The 16,305-nt window shown below is 38.3% G+C and overlaps 1 protein-coding gene and 1 non-coding gene across 43 annotated transcripts in view; one reads left to right on the top strand and one right to left on the bottom strand.

Annotated features, from left to right (window-relative positions):
* PTPRD (protein tyrosine phosphatase receptor type D) overlaps positions 1-16,305 on the top strand; it is a 1,860,044-nt gene that overhangs the window by 1,798,435 nt on the left and 45,304 nt on the right. For all 42 annotated transcript variants that reach the window (XM_029056273.2, XM_029056261.2, XM_029056268.2 and 39 more), the window contains one exon: positions 6,100-6,275. In XM_029056273.2, the coding sequence (XP_028912106.1) occupies positions 6,100-6,275 (176 nt within the window). The remainder of the gene's footprint in view (positions 1-6,099; positions 6,276-16,305) is intronic.
* Positions 7,680-7,817, bottom strand: LOC114808406. Its single transcript, XR_003756253.1, has one exon. It is a non-coding gene; the product is annotated as a small nucleolar RNA SNORA7 (small nucleolar RNA).

A 16,305-nucleotide genomic window follows, 5' to 3' on the forward strand; every position in this document is an offset into this window, starting at 1 on the left:
ATAATTCAAAAAACACAGAGAGCAAGTTTATTTTTACCTCGATTATCCTCAGTTACTTGCCACTTTCCCTCATTGTTTTTAAATTTTGTACATAAAACTTGTGCTACCTTACTCCCCAGAGATGTATGAGAATTTCCAGTCTTTTGAACCTTAATGGTGTAATGGTATCATTTATGTGCTTTATGCAGCAGACAGTGCATTGTCTTGACTCCATAAGTTAAATAATATCTTTTGTCTGCCTGGAGAATTGATGGTTATTATTTCAAGAACGGATAGGAATGAGTTTACCAGAGGCAAGATAACCTTTACATAAGAAGAGGCATCAGGAACTATTAGGTGATGATTATTCCCTAATTTAGACATTTGCTAACTAATTTGAAAGTAGGAGAGCTTCACAACTGTAAAAGGTATGTTGTACCTTAAATGAATGGCCCTTTTGTATTCAGTAATAGTAATACAAAGTTTAACTCACACATATGTAACTTTTACACCCAAATTCATGCTGAACTTGTGAACAAAATACTCTTAGCACTAACAGTAAAGGTTTCAGGACTTTATTCTGCCACCATGACACTACTATGTAAATGTGATTGATTACTTGGTGTTGGTGATCATCTTTTACCATTTGCAGTGCTATTACATGGGCCACCTGAAATATACTATTTTCAAAGACACTAAATAATTCATTGGTGTAGGTGAAAGCAGAATGGACTGTTTTCCTATTTTCCTCCTGCACTGGGTGAATAATTCAACTTGTTTGTGTAGAAGACACCTTATTCTCTGGAGCCTTAGGGAATTATTCAGTGCGTTTTTCTTTGTGAGTGTATGTTGACGCAATGGTCAGAAACACTGTAGAGTTAAGCAGACTGCATTTCTTCCTCATGAAATCTAAAATTAGAGAACTGAAATAATTACGGTTTTTTTCAAGCCCTATGTGTAGGCACTGTGGTACATACAAGTTTAATTGACTGGACACAGTCTCTCTCCCATACAGGGCTCACATCTGTCTATCTAAATTCACCATAGTTTTCCATGGTTCAAGAAACACTCTAAAAAAAGTCCCTAGGTGCCTATTGGGGAGTGATGCAACAGGTGTATTTATAAAATATTAAAACCTCAACTGATTTATTGAATTAAAAGAAGAATTAGAATGACTCGTGAAGTGTATTTATTAGGTTCCCTGCTGTGACTTAAAACAGAGGTTAAATATTACCTGGTAAAAACTGATGTTTGTATGTAAAAAAACAAACTGAAGATGCAAAAGACTTTGTTTAGTTATGCAAATAAATCTCTACCCCAAGATTTGTGATATTACTCAGAACTAATGTGTTCTGGTCACACATAAAAAATTCAAATTCATAACACAATTGGGCATCAAAAAGGGAGCTCCTGTAGCATTTCAAAATTTCTAACCACACTTTAATATATTTTATAGCATTTGCTTTTTCAAACAAATGTTTAATCATGCAATAATGAAGTCAAAACAAAACCTAAATGTCTGCAGTTACATTCTGTGTACAAATGTTGTCTGTTTAAACTGTCATCATTTTTTCAAAATCCCTTTTATTGAATGGCTCCTTCTCCCCTCCTACACCTTGTATTATGCTTTCTTTTTGGGGAAAGGATGGAACAAATATGCCATCTAATCTCCAGTCATGCTATGTCAACTCAGTATGTATTTCCAATGCTTTTACCACTATCTTGTTTCCTTATGTGAGGATGTAAATGGCTTAATGCGTGACAGAAATTGGAAGGTGGTCTGGAGATGGGCTGATGCGAGGGTATGGTAGAAACCTGATGACCTATGGCTTAATGGCTGCTGCAGAGCTATTGGTCATGACATTCTCAGAGACAATAGAGAGGATCACATCCGACAGTCCATGGCTCTCCCCATCTTCAAAACCCTACTAAAATCATATTTCAACCAGGAAACCTTCTCTGATGACACTCTCCTCCCCTTACCCTATTTTCCTTCGTACTGCATCACTGATGAACTTGAGTTCCTGCCCTCTAAGGATTTTGGAACTCATCCCATTCTCAAAGCACTTATATACATATCCTTGAACTCTGGTGGTTCCCCTACCTGCAGTTCATTTCAGTTACTGCCTCTCCCAGTAGGTTAAAAATCCATGGGGAAAAGATTCCTGTTTTCCCTCCCCCCTAGTCTGTGGGCCCTATGTGGGACATGGTCTGTATCTCATCTCTTATTATCAACCCCAGTGCTTTCTTTGTGCAGTGCTCATCACATAATAAACACTCAACAATCAATCAATCCATTGTTATTGAGCACTTACTGTGTGCAGAGGTTGGTACCAAGCACTTGGAAGAGTACAATATAACAGAATTGGTAGACATGTTCCCTGCCCACAAGAAACTTACAGTCTAGAGGGACCTTACAGTCTTGAGAAATGCTGCAATGATTGGTGTGACTTTGCTGCTTTTACTTCAAGATTTACTTTTAAATTCACACTGACACTACTCTATGTACTTAGAAATGAAAATGTCTCACCTCTATTACCAGCACAGTTTCTGTGAATTGTTCATTCACAGGGCAAACCTTCAACAAGCCCTATAAGACTCTCTAGGAGTATCTTCTGGTGTGTGGACTTGTAGCAATTCTGCCATCAGCCTGGTGTATCTTTTCAAAACCAAAGCAAAACAGTAGAACCTCATTGGGAGGGATCAGATCAGCTGCTTGTCTAGGGATTTTCCTTTTCAAGTGGAAGAATCAGAAGTCAGCAGAAAAACCTCTTCCTTCATGGCTCCGAAAGTGCATTCTTGTGCCTCTGAAGCTATTTACCAGACACAGGCTTAGTACTGGGGAAGGTAATATTAATCCAGGTTTTTTCCACATTTTGAGGAGTATCGTTCAGCTACAATGGGTCATTTGGGCCAAAGATATTGTAATTAGACTGTAGAGACTGATATCTATAGGTGCCACCGCACTGCCCTGAGCAACTCTGAAGATTTGAGTTTACATGCTTTCAAAAGAGGGAAGAATCAAGCTCATTATTATTATGAATATTGTTGATTATAGTAACAAAGAGAATGTTTCTTTTAATTGACTATTTAGTGGATTCCAGATTTTTAGGTGGCCTGAAAAAAGAACTATTTAAATTTACTGGATTGGTAAAAAATAAAAGTAATGGAGTTCAATCAGTACAGTAACCTAACCCTAATCCCCACAAACAAAAAAAAAAATCAGTAAGAAACTCAAGTACCATGCCTTTTGATAGTCAGCTGAACAATTGCTCAAATTGGTGCAGTATAACAAATCCGTATGATAATTGGCTTCAACATGTGTCATCTCCCATACCCTTAACATGGAGTCACAGAAGGCATAAAGTCAGAGGCTCTTCCCACCCAGGAATCTCCCGGGTACTCTCTTTCACCTCCTTTCAAGAGAATATGATCCTCTCCTATGCTCACAAGGATTGCCACTGTCCATGCGAATACATAGAGAAAAAAATGAGGCTTCTTGATTGTCTTCATCTTGTGCCTATTAATTATTCCTTTGAAAAATCTCTCTATGGTAAATCGGGATTATTATTTCCACTTTCTTCCTCTTTTCCTGCTAGTTCCTGATCAAAAGGGATCAGAAATAATACCATCAAAATGATATTACCAATCCTTTTCTGATCTTCTGTTTTTTGGTACTCTGGAAATAGGTGGAAATACAGAAAGGTCACAATTTGCTTTCTGCTCTACACAGTAGCCTTCTCAAAGTCTATCAATAGAGGTAGGGTTAATATAGAATTTCCATTCTAAGGCCTAAATTTTCCCACCATGTCCAAAATGAAGCTACTTTGAGGTAATACCCCTTTAGGTATTTATTAGGCCCCTAAATTAGGAGAACATCCTGATCAAGGATTCCTAGAATGTCAAGTCTTTACCTTCTTGAGAAGCAAATGGAAAGTCAAGGCCCTTTAGGACACAAGAGGTGAACATTTACTTTAAACAAACCACATTAGAGGCTTTAAATATCAATTGAAAGGCCTTCAAAAATGCTTGCAGACAGTAGGTGTCTTGCATTGTGGATTGACTATGCCACCTGCTTAACTGAGCTTTTGTGTGGCATCAATCTGCAGTTTTCTGGTGACTACTAATAGGTAGTTCTGAGGAAATGTAGGAGCACCAGAATGTTCTGACTACAAGGATTTTTACTTCAAATAGGACTAGAATATAGCACAGTATAGAAGTATCTTCCTTAAAATGAATTTTAACCTGTTATTTGGGCATGTGAGAGAAATCTCATTTCAGAAATATAGCATTGAAAGAACACAGATTCAGTATTTTCTATATCTGTGAGTGGATGATAGTTTTCTTCAGCTATCTCACTCAGAAAAAAACAGAATTAGTTTGTGGTTTTGCCAGGAGGATGCTTCCATTCCATAAGCTGTCCCATTAAAAAGGGAGCAACACAGAGAAAAAGGAGAATGAAATTTTTTTTCAAATTTGAAACATCTGGAATATTGGAAGTAGAATTCCCTATCCCCAAAATTGTTCTGATATGTCTTTATTCTTATAGGGAAGAGTCTTAGATTCTAAAGCATACAGAGATGAAATACTCATTCCTTCCATCTGATCACCTTTATCCTTAATTTTGAGGGCCTGTGCACTAGGAAATGTGGCCATTCAAGTAATTGTCTAATTCACCAGGCAGAGAAAAATCCTTATTTTTATTGTGCAGGCTTTAACAGATGTGACCAAGGATAATCCATGACATAATGATGAAAATGTATGCAAGTGTTGGATTTGTCTGATTCCCTTCCTTCAGAAATGCCCATTAGGTATAGATTTCTCACATTGACTTCATTCATTTCCTCATATGCATTGTACAGAAACATTTATTACACTTGATAAGGGAAGATTTATGGCTCAGTGCCCTAGAGATGTATTTTCTGAGTCATTAACCCAGATTTCTGTTTCTGAAATTTCTTGAAAAAAGTTTCCAGTTTATTGACAGTTGAACAAGGCTCTTGAATTAGAATCCTGCAAATCATATCGTAACTTTTGTTAACTGCCAAATGGAAATGTTGAATTATGAGCTTTTTCTGATGCAGTAGAGGGAAGAGAACCAGGTAGACTGATTTCTGGATAAGATATAAATTCCAACTCCTACAACAAGTTACTTATACTGGCAGATATTGAAAGGACTATGTTGGATAAGATTTGTATCTTGGCTTAGTGATCCATCCTGAAACAACCAGGACCTATCTCATTAAGCAAATTATTCAATGTCAAAGAGTAACAGAATTTCCTTAAAGTAAAAACTGCCAAAACTCCAACTGTTTTTTTTTTTTTCTAATAGCGGCAGCTGTTGAATAAAATCACAGCCAATGGCTTATTTCCATTCCTAACGTAAAAACTTTTTCAGCTTTGGTTTATGACATTTTCTAGCCATGTGTTCATCCTAGAGCTCAATATTTTACACCTGACCTTCATTATTTTGCTTGAGAATGTCAGTATTAGCACTGAATGATCGTAATCAGGAAACAGGGTGAATAAATGCAGTGGTAATCGGAATAACAACGTGAATTCATTACCATTCTCATATTGCTCAATACCCACTAATGTTTTCCCTTAATTTTTTTGGGGGGGGGGGGGGTGGGGGTAGGGGGAAGGAGACAAGGCTGTGAGATTGCTTTTCTTCCTTTTGCAAATTGCATTTTGTATCTAAATTAAGAACCAAAAGAGTGAAATGGAGACTGAAGCTAGTGAGAGCAGTTGTGGCCCGTCTGGTGAGAGTCGTGCTATTTCACTTTCATTACACATTTTTATTAACTGGCTAGCATTTTGATAAAAGGCTTTAAGTCTTTTTTGAGTAAATATATGTAGGCTGCATACATTTGTAGGCGTAATGTTACCAATCCCTTTTAATAAGAGTTTTTTCACTCAGCTTTAGGAGACTACAGAGTTGAGATTCACATTTGCAGATTGTTGACTAAATAGCACTTTTGATAGAAGTATATTATTTCACCATTCATAAAAGCTATACCTCATTACAAGGGAAGATTGTGACTTCAAGTGTAATCTGGTTATATGAACAAATGTTCTGTGAGCCAAACATTAATTGAAAAGCTTTATGTTGTTTTGCAGGCATACCTGGAAGTGATTATGTCAATGCCAACTACATTGATGGTTATAGAAAACAGAATGCCTACATAGCTACACAAGGATCTCTCCCTGAAACATTTGGAGACTTCTGGAGAATGATGTGGGAACAGCGGGGTGCAACCGTGGTCATGATGACAAAATTAGAAGAAAGATCTAGGGTAAGAACAAATATTTTGTCCTCTAGAAATATTATGTCGGGAATTTCATAATTCTACATTATGAAATTCCATTCAGGATCTGACCTTTTGTTGACTTTTAGTTTTTAAACAATCCTCACATGTCAATTGATAGCAACAAGTGTGCTAAAGCTAATATTTATTCACATATTGGTGGTTGGTACATGAAAAATTACTTTGTACATCATTCAGTGGTTTCTAGAACTAGTTATATCCATTGGGATGTTTTAGAAAAAATAGTCAACTGAAGTCTCTATTTAAAGTTCATCTTTAGAACGAACGAGCCAGTTTTGCAGAAGGCTTCAACTGGTCATTGATTTGACCCAATAGTAACATTTCATGCGCTCTGACATTTGAATTTTTTTTTTTATCTGATTTTGGCTTTCCACTCTTGAAAATGACCTTAAATGAAAAATGTAAAACTCTCCATGAGAAACTGTTCTGTGCAGGCCAAATTGAAGATCAGTTATCCTGTTGATATTTAATGGGGACACAGTGCTATTCACTGGTCTAGTTTGGGTTTGTCTGGCACAAGCCCTTCGTACAGTGTTCTACACAGAGGAAGTGATCAATAAATACATGGATTGATAAAGGGTAGGAAAAGGTAGGTGCCTGGATCACAAAGCGCCAGCTTGCATCTTGTCCCAGGAGTGGAACAGAGATGAGGTTTTGGGAGAGATATGAAAGACATAATCAAAAGGAAGGCAGATCCCTGTTAATTACTTCCTAAGTAATTGAAAATAAGAGAAGAGCATTGTTCTTAAATACTCTTCCCTGCCCACAGGGAAGAGTACCCACCCCACTTTAAATTCACCCCACTTTACCCACCCCACTTTAAATTCACCATGGGCTCCCCTGTGATCTGCATCCCCAGCCCAGAGGGAGGTCTAATAGTTGGCTCAGGTCCCTTCCTCCAGAGCTGTTCCCTGAAGTGGGAGCAGGGAGCAGAGGCCACCCAGGCCCTTCCGCCAGGGAGAGAGGTCCAGTGGTGTTGACTCGGGAGTGGAGTCTCTAGTGAGCAGTTCTCTCCAGGGTGGGCACCAGGCCAGTGTCTGATTGATTCATACAACAGGCAGATATCAATCATAGGGGACACGGCTCCTTGTTGGGTCATAATTCAACCCTTTCTACTAAGGGTTCGTAGATCTGAAAAGGTGCCTTGTTTTGTCTTGCACTGTCCAGTCAACTCTGACCCTTAGCGATGCCATGGACACATCTCTCCCAGAATGTCCACCTCCATCTGCAATCGTTCTGGTAGTGGATCCATAGGGTTTTCTTGATAAAAATATGGAAGTCGTTTGCCATTGCCTCCTTTCACCCAGTAAACTTGAGGCCCCACCCTCGACTCTCTCCCATGCTGCTGCTGCCCAGCACGGTTGAGTTTTGACTTGTAGCAGATTGCCTTCCACTGGCTAGCCACTGCCCAAGCTAGGAATGGAATGGATATGCCTCTGCTTGACTCTCCCTCTTGTAGTCAAAACTGGTAGAGTACTGGAATCTCTCCAGGGGCCATCCTGAGAGAAGCGATAAGGTGCCTAGGCATATGTGTAATCCAACACCTCTTATACAAATCACCCCCCCCCCTTCATTTTGTATCCCTGTACTACAATTACCACAGGCTCTCCAGCATCCTAAATGTTCTAAAGTCTCCTGCAGGGGATGGAGCAAGTCAGTGAGGAGGGTAGCTTATCTGGTCATGATCAGGTGTGTCTGAAAATAGACATGTGCACCAGGATCATCTAACTAAAAGAGATTTTTCAGTTTGTAGTCTTAGTTTCACAAACTTCTCAGAGCTGCTCTTTCCTTTAACGCAATGTGCAGTCTAATTTCTCTGCCACATTTGTCTCCACTGTGATATCCATTGTCTGAGGCTACCTTATCCTCAATCCCCTTTTTTTTTCTTGGTCTCCCTAGTTCATTTTAAAAAATCAGGAACAATTGTGTATGGGCACCATAAAATGACATTGGGGGTTGAATGAAAGTAGTGGGGAAGAGAGTCAGGTGGAAGAGAGAAGTTATTGAGGGTAGACTGGGACAGGAGAATTAGGAGGCCTGTTGAGAGACCTGGCAATAAGGAACCTAATTGCGACAAGGCACTCTCTCTTCAGAGTTGGGTCCGGGTCCATTTGCCTTTCCTCCACCTAAACCCCTCCAGTCTCTCTCTCTTTTTGCCACTCTTCCTGAGTAGTGGCCAGATTATGTTAATTAGTCAAAAGATTTCTGACAGAAGTTTAATATGGTAGAGGAATGGAAATTAAATTACATGCCCACGTATACCTGCTGGAAATAAGCAGCTTTTTACAGGAGGTGTTTTTACTAAAACACATATTTTATCTTGACATTTCACAGCTCTGTTAGTCCATGCACTGAAACTTGTTTTGAAATAACCAAATGAAATGCTGTCCATTTTCTAATTGATTCTAATAAAGTTAGTTCTAAATGGTACTGCTGCTATGCCAGCATCTGATAATTAATGGACAGTCCTTTGCAGAAGGTACTATTAGTTAAATTCTAACAGTTTATCTTAACCCTGCCGACTACCTTTATTCACAGATAGGGAGACTTGTTTTGAAGAAACTGGATGCAATTCTGATTGCTCTCTTCACTAATTGCAGCTAACTCCATAGGTTGGTCTATACTGAAGACACTGCTCATAGTAAAAATCTAGCAGCATATGCCATGAATGTAATGGTAGACCAGAGATTATCCTTAAGGAAACAAGTATATTTTTAAGCTGCAAACTAAACTTGTGTTCAGTTCTGAAGTCGAAATGATTTCAATCCTCTTATGTCCGCTAATAGTGATGGTTAGTCCACCTCAGAAAGTCACAACACAAAATTCAGCTCATTATTTCTGATTTATCAGGTGTTGTATTACAGTTCAGACAAGAAAGCGCTTGCAAGTATGCCTTTTCCATGCCTTTTACTTTAAAACAGTGTCAAAATATTTGTACGAATGGAATCACTAGTGCAGGCAGGAGCATCATCTTCAGGCTGGGAATAGGTAAAAATAAAAACTGCAACTATGTTCAGCAGTTCTGTTACTTGAGGTTGTTTAGTATGAGGTGCATTCTGGAAATGAAATATCCCTAATAGTAAGGAGTGCTAAATTATGGAATCTTCATATTTTCTTTCTTTCTATGACTCCATGCTTTCTTTCTGCTAAGTTTTGCTCATATTCTTTAATATTATTTATTTGAAAAGCCCAGACAGTCGCTGCCTTGGACTTTGTCACTTTTTCATTTCTGTATTTTCACTTTGGTGTCTGTCTTGCATTCTCCACCCACTGCTCTGGTGGAAAGCTCCAGGGTAGACCAAGTCTTTTAAGCTTTATCATGAAGTGACCTTTAAGCAGCATCAACAGAAAAGCAGATGATTGGCACAGATTACCTTTCTGAATAACTCCATCTTGGAAAACTTAAAATATTTAAAAGCCAAGTTTGTCAAATTAAAATGTTCCAATAAATGAGTTATTTATTCAATCACCTACAGGAAAGCACTTTCATTTAGACTGTTCGCATCTTATTTTTATTTTTAACTCACTGCTATAATATCATTTGACCTAATCACAAACCTTGTTGAAAAAACCGACTCCAGATAGCACATGTGTACGTATTGTGAAAATGAATTCATTCTGTCTTGGATAGAAATGTGTGCATTTCATATTATATGCATGAATTTCATCAGACTACAACCAAAAAAAATTGGAGATGGAAACTGCAGATTACAGACAGTAACTGATGATTGTGGTCCAAGAACACATAAATCAATGTAAAGCCTTCATATTAAGTACTGTGTGATATGAGATACTCCTAGGGTTCATAATTTCCATTTCCATTGCCAAATCCCACAATTTCCTTTTAATTCATTGATTCTGTAGGGATTCCATGCCCTAGAATGTGGTCCCTAATTGCTTCCATGTTGCATCACATTTCAATCGCCATATCGATTAGTCTTGGCAGGCATTTGAGAGAAAAAAATAATTTTGAAAATAATGAAAACCCTGTACAATAATAAAATAGGTCTTTTTCCACAATTGGGGGCAGTTGAGTGTTAAGTGTTCAGTCCCTATTTGGAATACTGCCTTTGGACTGCATTGATATCCAGCAACAGGCTCTGTAATTTTTCAGGGACTGAGTACATATGTAGTTTGTGAATTATTCTCTCTCTCTTTCCATTTGTCATCCATTTCACTGCTTGTGGCCAACTAAGATTTTGCTACTGATTAGTAGGTTAGTGGAAGAGGAGGTTGAAAATAATGCTCAAATTTTACTTTTCATTATCTCTGGACTACAGTTTTTTGGAGTTTTTGGCTATCCAGTCCCCCTTTACTAGAGATTATTCAGAGTTGGATGTGCTTCATAGACAACCTTGCAAGTTACCTTAGAGGGAGTGAAATCAAATTTAGTTTTATAAAAATTTGGGGTGTAATAGAGCCAAGCACTATTTCTGTGCCTCAGCAGTTTAGTAAGATTAAAGTTTATGAGGCACAGAAATGGGAATTTATTAGAACAATCTATCAGAGGTTTGGGGGTATTTTATTAGTCAAGAGAGAATGAGAAGGGATGTTAGGAATTCTGGATTTGGCTTTGTTTTTAGACTGCTATGGTAGTGTTATAATAGGAGAATCTTTTAATCTAGTTTTTGGTGTTCCCAAACTAAAACTGAAAGGATGCATACTAATTTGTTTTTCACATGCATGGATGTAATTAGATAATTGTCTTAAAATCTTGGATTATACTTTTCCAGTATGAGGATTATATATTATGTTGATATGAGTCTTGGAAGTTACTTTTTAAATGTTTTGGTAGGCAACTGAGACAGCTACTCTGAGCATTGTCTACTCATAGTGTAGTACTCCTCTCTCAGGGTCACACCTGGAAAGTTTCCAGGACTCTGGTAGTCTCACTATGGGAGGAAGAGTCAAGCAGAGGCATAGCCATTCCATTCCTAGGTTGGGCAGTGGCTAGCCAGTGGAAGGCAATCTGCTGTAACTCAAAACTCACCTGTGTTGGGCAGCAGCAGCATGGGAGAGAGTTGAGGGTGGAGACTCAGGTTTACTGCATGGAAGGAGGCAATGGTAAACCACTTCCATATTTTTACCAAGAAAACTCTGTGTGTACTCTACCAGAACGACGGCAGATGGAAGTGGGTTGATCTGGGAGAGATGTGTCCATGTTGTTGCTATGGGTCGGAGATGACGTAACAGCGTAAGACAAGACAAGTCTGGTACTACAGCACAGTGTCAGCACTATGTGGTGGTCACATTGGTCATAAATAGATCCCATATGTATAAATGATTAAAAAAAAAAGTTGCGTACTCCCCACAATTTGCTGTATCTCATTCCACCTACTCATTTCTTGAACACTTCCTTCTCTGCAGTATCTCATTTCCTCCTGTCTTCAGGACATCCTGAAATCCTGCTGATACCTCAAGCTTAACGTGTCCAAAAGAGAACTCATCTTCCCACCCAAACCCTGTTATCCCCCTGACTTTCCCATCACTGTCTTACAAGCCAGTTACATTGGCATTATTCTCAACTCATCTCTCTCATTCAATGCGTGTATTCAATCTGTCGAGAAATCCTGTCAGTTCTACCTTCACAATGTTGATAAAATCAGCCCTGTCCTCTCCATCCAAACTGTTACTATGTTGATTCAAAACAGAATTGCTCATTTTCCCCCGAAACCTTGTCCTCACCTTGTCTTTCCCATCACTGTAGACATCCCCACTATCCTCCCAAATTCATCTGCCTGTAACAATAGCTTATCCTCGTTTCATCTCTCTCAATCAATCAATCAATGGTATTTATTAATTTTAATGATACTTGTTAAGTGCTTAGTATATGCGAAGCATATACTAAGCACTGGGGTAGATACAAGATTATCAGGTCAGACACAGTCCCTGTCCCAAATAGAGCACATGATCTAAGTAGTAGAGAGTAGGATCCCCATTTTACAGATGAGGAAACAGAGGCAGAGAGAAATTAAGTGATTTGTCCAAGATTACACAGCAGACAAGTGAGGGAGCCTGGATTAGAACCCTTTCAGTAGTCTCTTTACACTAGGCTACGCTCCTTCTCTATTAAGCAATTGCTGTGTGCAGAGTACGGTACTAAATGTTTGGGAGAGTAAAAACAACAGAGTTGGAAGATACATTCCATGCCCAAAAGGAGTTTACAGTCTAGAGGAAATGAATGAAAGACTTTTGAAATGTGGAGGATTCTTAATAGAAATAGACAGTGGTATCAAAAAGAGTAATAATAATAATGTTGGTATTTGTTAAGTGCTTACTATGTGCAGAGCACTGTTCTAAGTGCTGGGGTAGATACAGCGTCATCAGCTTGTCCCTGTGAGGCTCACAGTCTTCATCCCCATTTTACAAATGAGGTAACTGAGGCACAGAGGAGTTAAGTGACTTGCCCAAGGTCACACAGCTGACAAGTGGCTGAGCCAGGATTCGAACCCATGACCTCTGACTCCCAAGCCCAGGCTCTTTCCACTGAGCCACACTGCTTTTGCCTGCAACCTTAAAAAGTTTATAGTTTTAGCTAGCAAATAAAGCATTCAGCTTTTCTTGTTATTAATAATAATAATAATAATAATAATAAGGAATGATTTGTTAAGCACTTACTATGTGCCAAACATTGTACTATGCTCTAGGGTACATAAAAACAGTCAGCTCAAATTCAGTCCCTTTCCAACATGGGGCTTACAGTGTGAGCTCATTGTAGGCAGGGAATATGTCTACCAGCGTTATATTGTACTCTCCCAAGTGCTTAGTGCAGTGTTCTGCACACAGTAAGCAATGAATACAAGTGATTGTTATGTAAGAGGTCTAACAAGATATTGAATCCCCATTTCACAAATGACAAAAGTAAGGATCAGGGAAGTTGTGACAAGTACATAGTAAAGTGCTGTGCACACAGTAATTGATTGATTAAAATAATGACATAGGATTTTTGCAGGGTGTTAAGTATCTTTCCACACAACTCTTTCAACCTTTTTTTCCTTTATAATGCAAGCAAAGTAGCATCTGACTCAAAGGTCATCGAGAAACAGCGTGGTTTAGTGGCAAGAGCATGGGCTTGGAAGTCACAAGTCATGGGTTCTAATCCCAGATCTGCTGCTTATCAGCTGTGTGACTTTGGACAAGTCACTTAACTGCTCTGTGCCTCAGTTACCTCATCTATAAAATGGGGATTCAGACTGTGAGCCCCACCTAGGACAACCTGATTGCCTTGTATCTACCCCAGCACTTAGAACAGTGCTTTGCACATAGTAAGCATTTAACAAATACCATCATTATTATTAAGACAACTGGATTACTCTGAAAGAGCTTTAGGCCTTGAATTTTTCTTCCACCATCATTATTCATAGAATCGCATAAAGTAGGGACATGAGGGCTCTCAAAGTCATTTAGCCTAAACTGCCCATAGAAGCAGAAGAATTCAGTTAGGATAGCCAGTCTCTTCAGATTGTCCCCAAATTGCAGTCAACTCTCATTCGAGGACTAATATTTAGTTTGTTGGAATTTAGATCCTTTGCTCATTCTTGCCTTTTGTCCACTTCAGTGGTCCCTAACGTTCCCCACTCAGGATTTGTTGAAGAGATGGAAGTAATTGAAATTGCAACCAATCTGTTTTGATGCTCCTTAGTAGTTCTGGTAAAAATAATGGGAAAGGAAATTGAACTTTGGACTAATATAAGACTTCTGGAAAACCTGAGGATTTGAGTGATATTAATTTCCCTGTCCTTCATTGGCATTTTCAATTGTATATTTGCAACTTCCGGTTTTTGAGAGAGGTAGACAGTTCCTGGTTTTAAGTATCCTGACTCTTTTTAAAAAAATCTTAGCATCCACCAGTAATATTTGCTCCAACACTCCTTCTTCTCTCTTTGGTGATGGTTGACAAGCAGTGGTTATTTATTCTCCATTTATACACATTGAGCATCATATTAACTGAGATATTCCTTAGTCAAACTTCCTCACCTCTTCCCCTTATACCTTCTCACCTCCTCTCTGAACAATTCTGAATCTTTCAATATCTCTGCAAGGGCCATGTTTTCTATTCTTAAGATCATCATTTACCATTTATTTATTCATAATATACAGGGATTTTTGTAAACCCATCTATTCCAGATAGGTTTCCCAGACTATGCAAGGGCATTTAAATAAATGAAAGCCCTGCTATGATAGTGCAACGTTTAGAGTTTTTTTATATTGTCACAGGTGAAATTAATAGTGTCCTTACATTCAATCAACAGTATTTATTGAACACTTACGGTGTGCAGAGTACTATACTAAGCACTTGGGAAAGTACAATATAACAAGGTTGGTAGATTTGAGACCTGCCCGTAAGGAGCTTACAGTCCTATCTCAGGTGTTTCTTGACATGTCATTTATATGTCAGAGTATATCAATGGAATAATATAAATTAGTCCTTGTAGTTCTGTTAATTCCAGAGTCTTGAAGAATTGAAAGATTCCTAGATAAAGATGATCTTTCTGTGAGAAGTAACTCCCCCCAACTTATTTGAAAAAGTTCTCATTTGAGTTGTCTTAGGTGTTGCTGCTCAGATAGATCCATATCCCTCAGTTCCTAGAAATTATCATTAGTAATAGTAGTATTGTATTTGTTAAGTGCTTACTATGTACAAAGCACCATTCCAAGTGCTGGGGTAGAATCAAGGTGTTCAGGTTTTCCCATGTGGGCTTCACAGTCTTCATCCCCATTTTACAGATGAGGGAACTGAGGCACAGAGAAGTTAAGTGGCTTGCCTAAGGTCACACAACAGACTTGTGGCGGGTCCAAGATGAGAACCCACGTCCTCTGGCTCCCAAGCCTGTGCTCTTTCCACTAAGCTACACAGGCCAGAGTTCAGGTTGTGTTTACCAATTAATAAGATGTTCTATCAATGCAAATAATGCCATATTATTAAGAGGTAAATTACTGAAATCCTAGGGTAGAATGTTGTTCTTTTCTTGGTGTTACAGAGTAAAATGCTACCAAAACTAGAGAAAAACTTTTCTCTTTTGACTTTTTTGTTCTTCATAATTTCTCTGTATTAGAAATGTTCTTCTGACATAAATTTTGCTATCTTGATTTCTGCTATTCAAAACACTACAGTTGATCACTGAATCAATAGTATTTTTTGAGTACCTACTTACTTTATGTAGAGTACTATACTAAGTGGGAGAGTACAATACAACACAGTTGGTAGACACATTCCCTGCCCACAAAAAGCTTACAGTCTAGAGGTATAGACAGACATTAGTATTCAAAAGTTATTAACCAGTATACACATACAAGTGAATGTACTTTTAGTTCTTTGGCAGAAAGATGCTTTAGAAGTCCAAAGTATAGGATCAAATGGTGCTTACATTAAAGAAAACTTTCTTACTAGAAAGAAGGCTGACTCATATCTATTTCAGATATGGATAGCTTTGAAAAGTACCTGCATTTCCTCCATTGACCCCACTAAAAAAAAGAAGTGAATAATTATGTGGTTAGAATTATTTCTCCCAACATGATCTCTTTTAAGTTTTCTAAGCAAACTTCTTGAGGTTAGGTAACCAAAACTGTAGTAAAGGAAAAGAAAATCAGTATGGGTATGCCAAGTCAAAAGATCTGGTGCCTATTCCCATCTCTACCATTGGCCTGCTCTGTGATCTTGGCCAACCCACTTAATCTCTCTGTGCCTCAGGAAATAGTAATACCTGCTTTTTCCTACTTCCCAGGGAATTTGCAAGTATAAAAATGTTATAATTTATGTGTAAGCACACTGAAAAAATTCAAGTGCTCTACAGGAAAAAAGGTGTTATTTTGTTGTTGTCATAATAGTTATTTTTATTAATAATATTGTTTAGCAGCAATGTCAGCAGTTCACTGTTGGTACTGAACCCTGTTCTGGAGTGAAAACCCCAACAAAAGTTAGCATTGATCCTTCCCCGTGGAAGACAGGCTGAAAATTTCCATACTCCTGGAAATGCAAATTGAGGATTTGTGGTCA

This window comes from Ornithorhynchus anatinus, chromosome X5 (genome assembly GCF_004115215.2).
Source record: "Ornithorhynchus anatinus isolate Pmale09 chromosome X5, mOrnAna1.pri.v4, whole genome shotgun sequence".
NCBI classification, from domain to species: Eukaryota; Metazoa; Chordata; class Mammalia; order Monotremata; family Ornithorhynchidae; genus Ornithorhynchus; species Ornithorhynchus anatinus.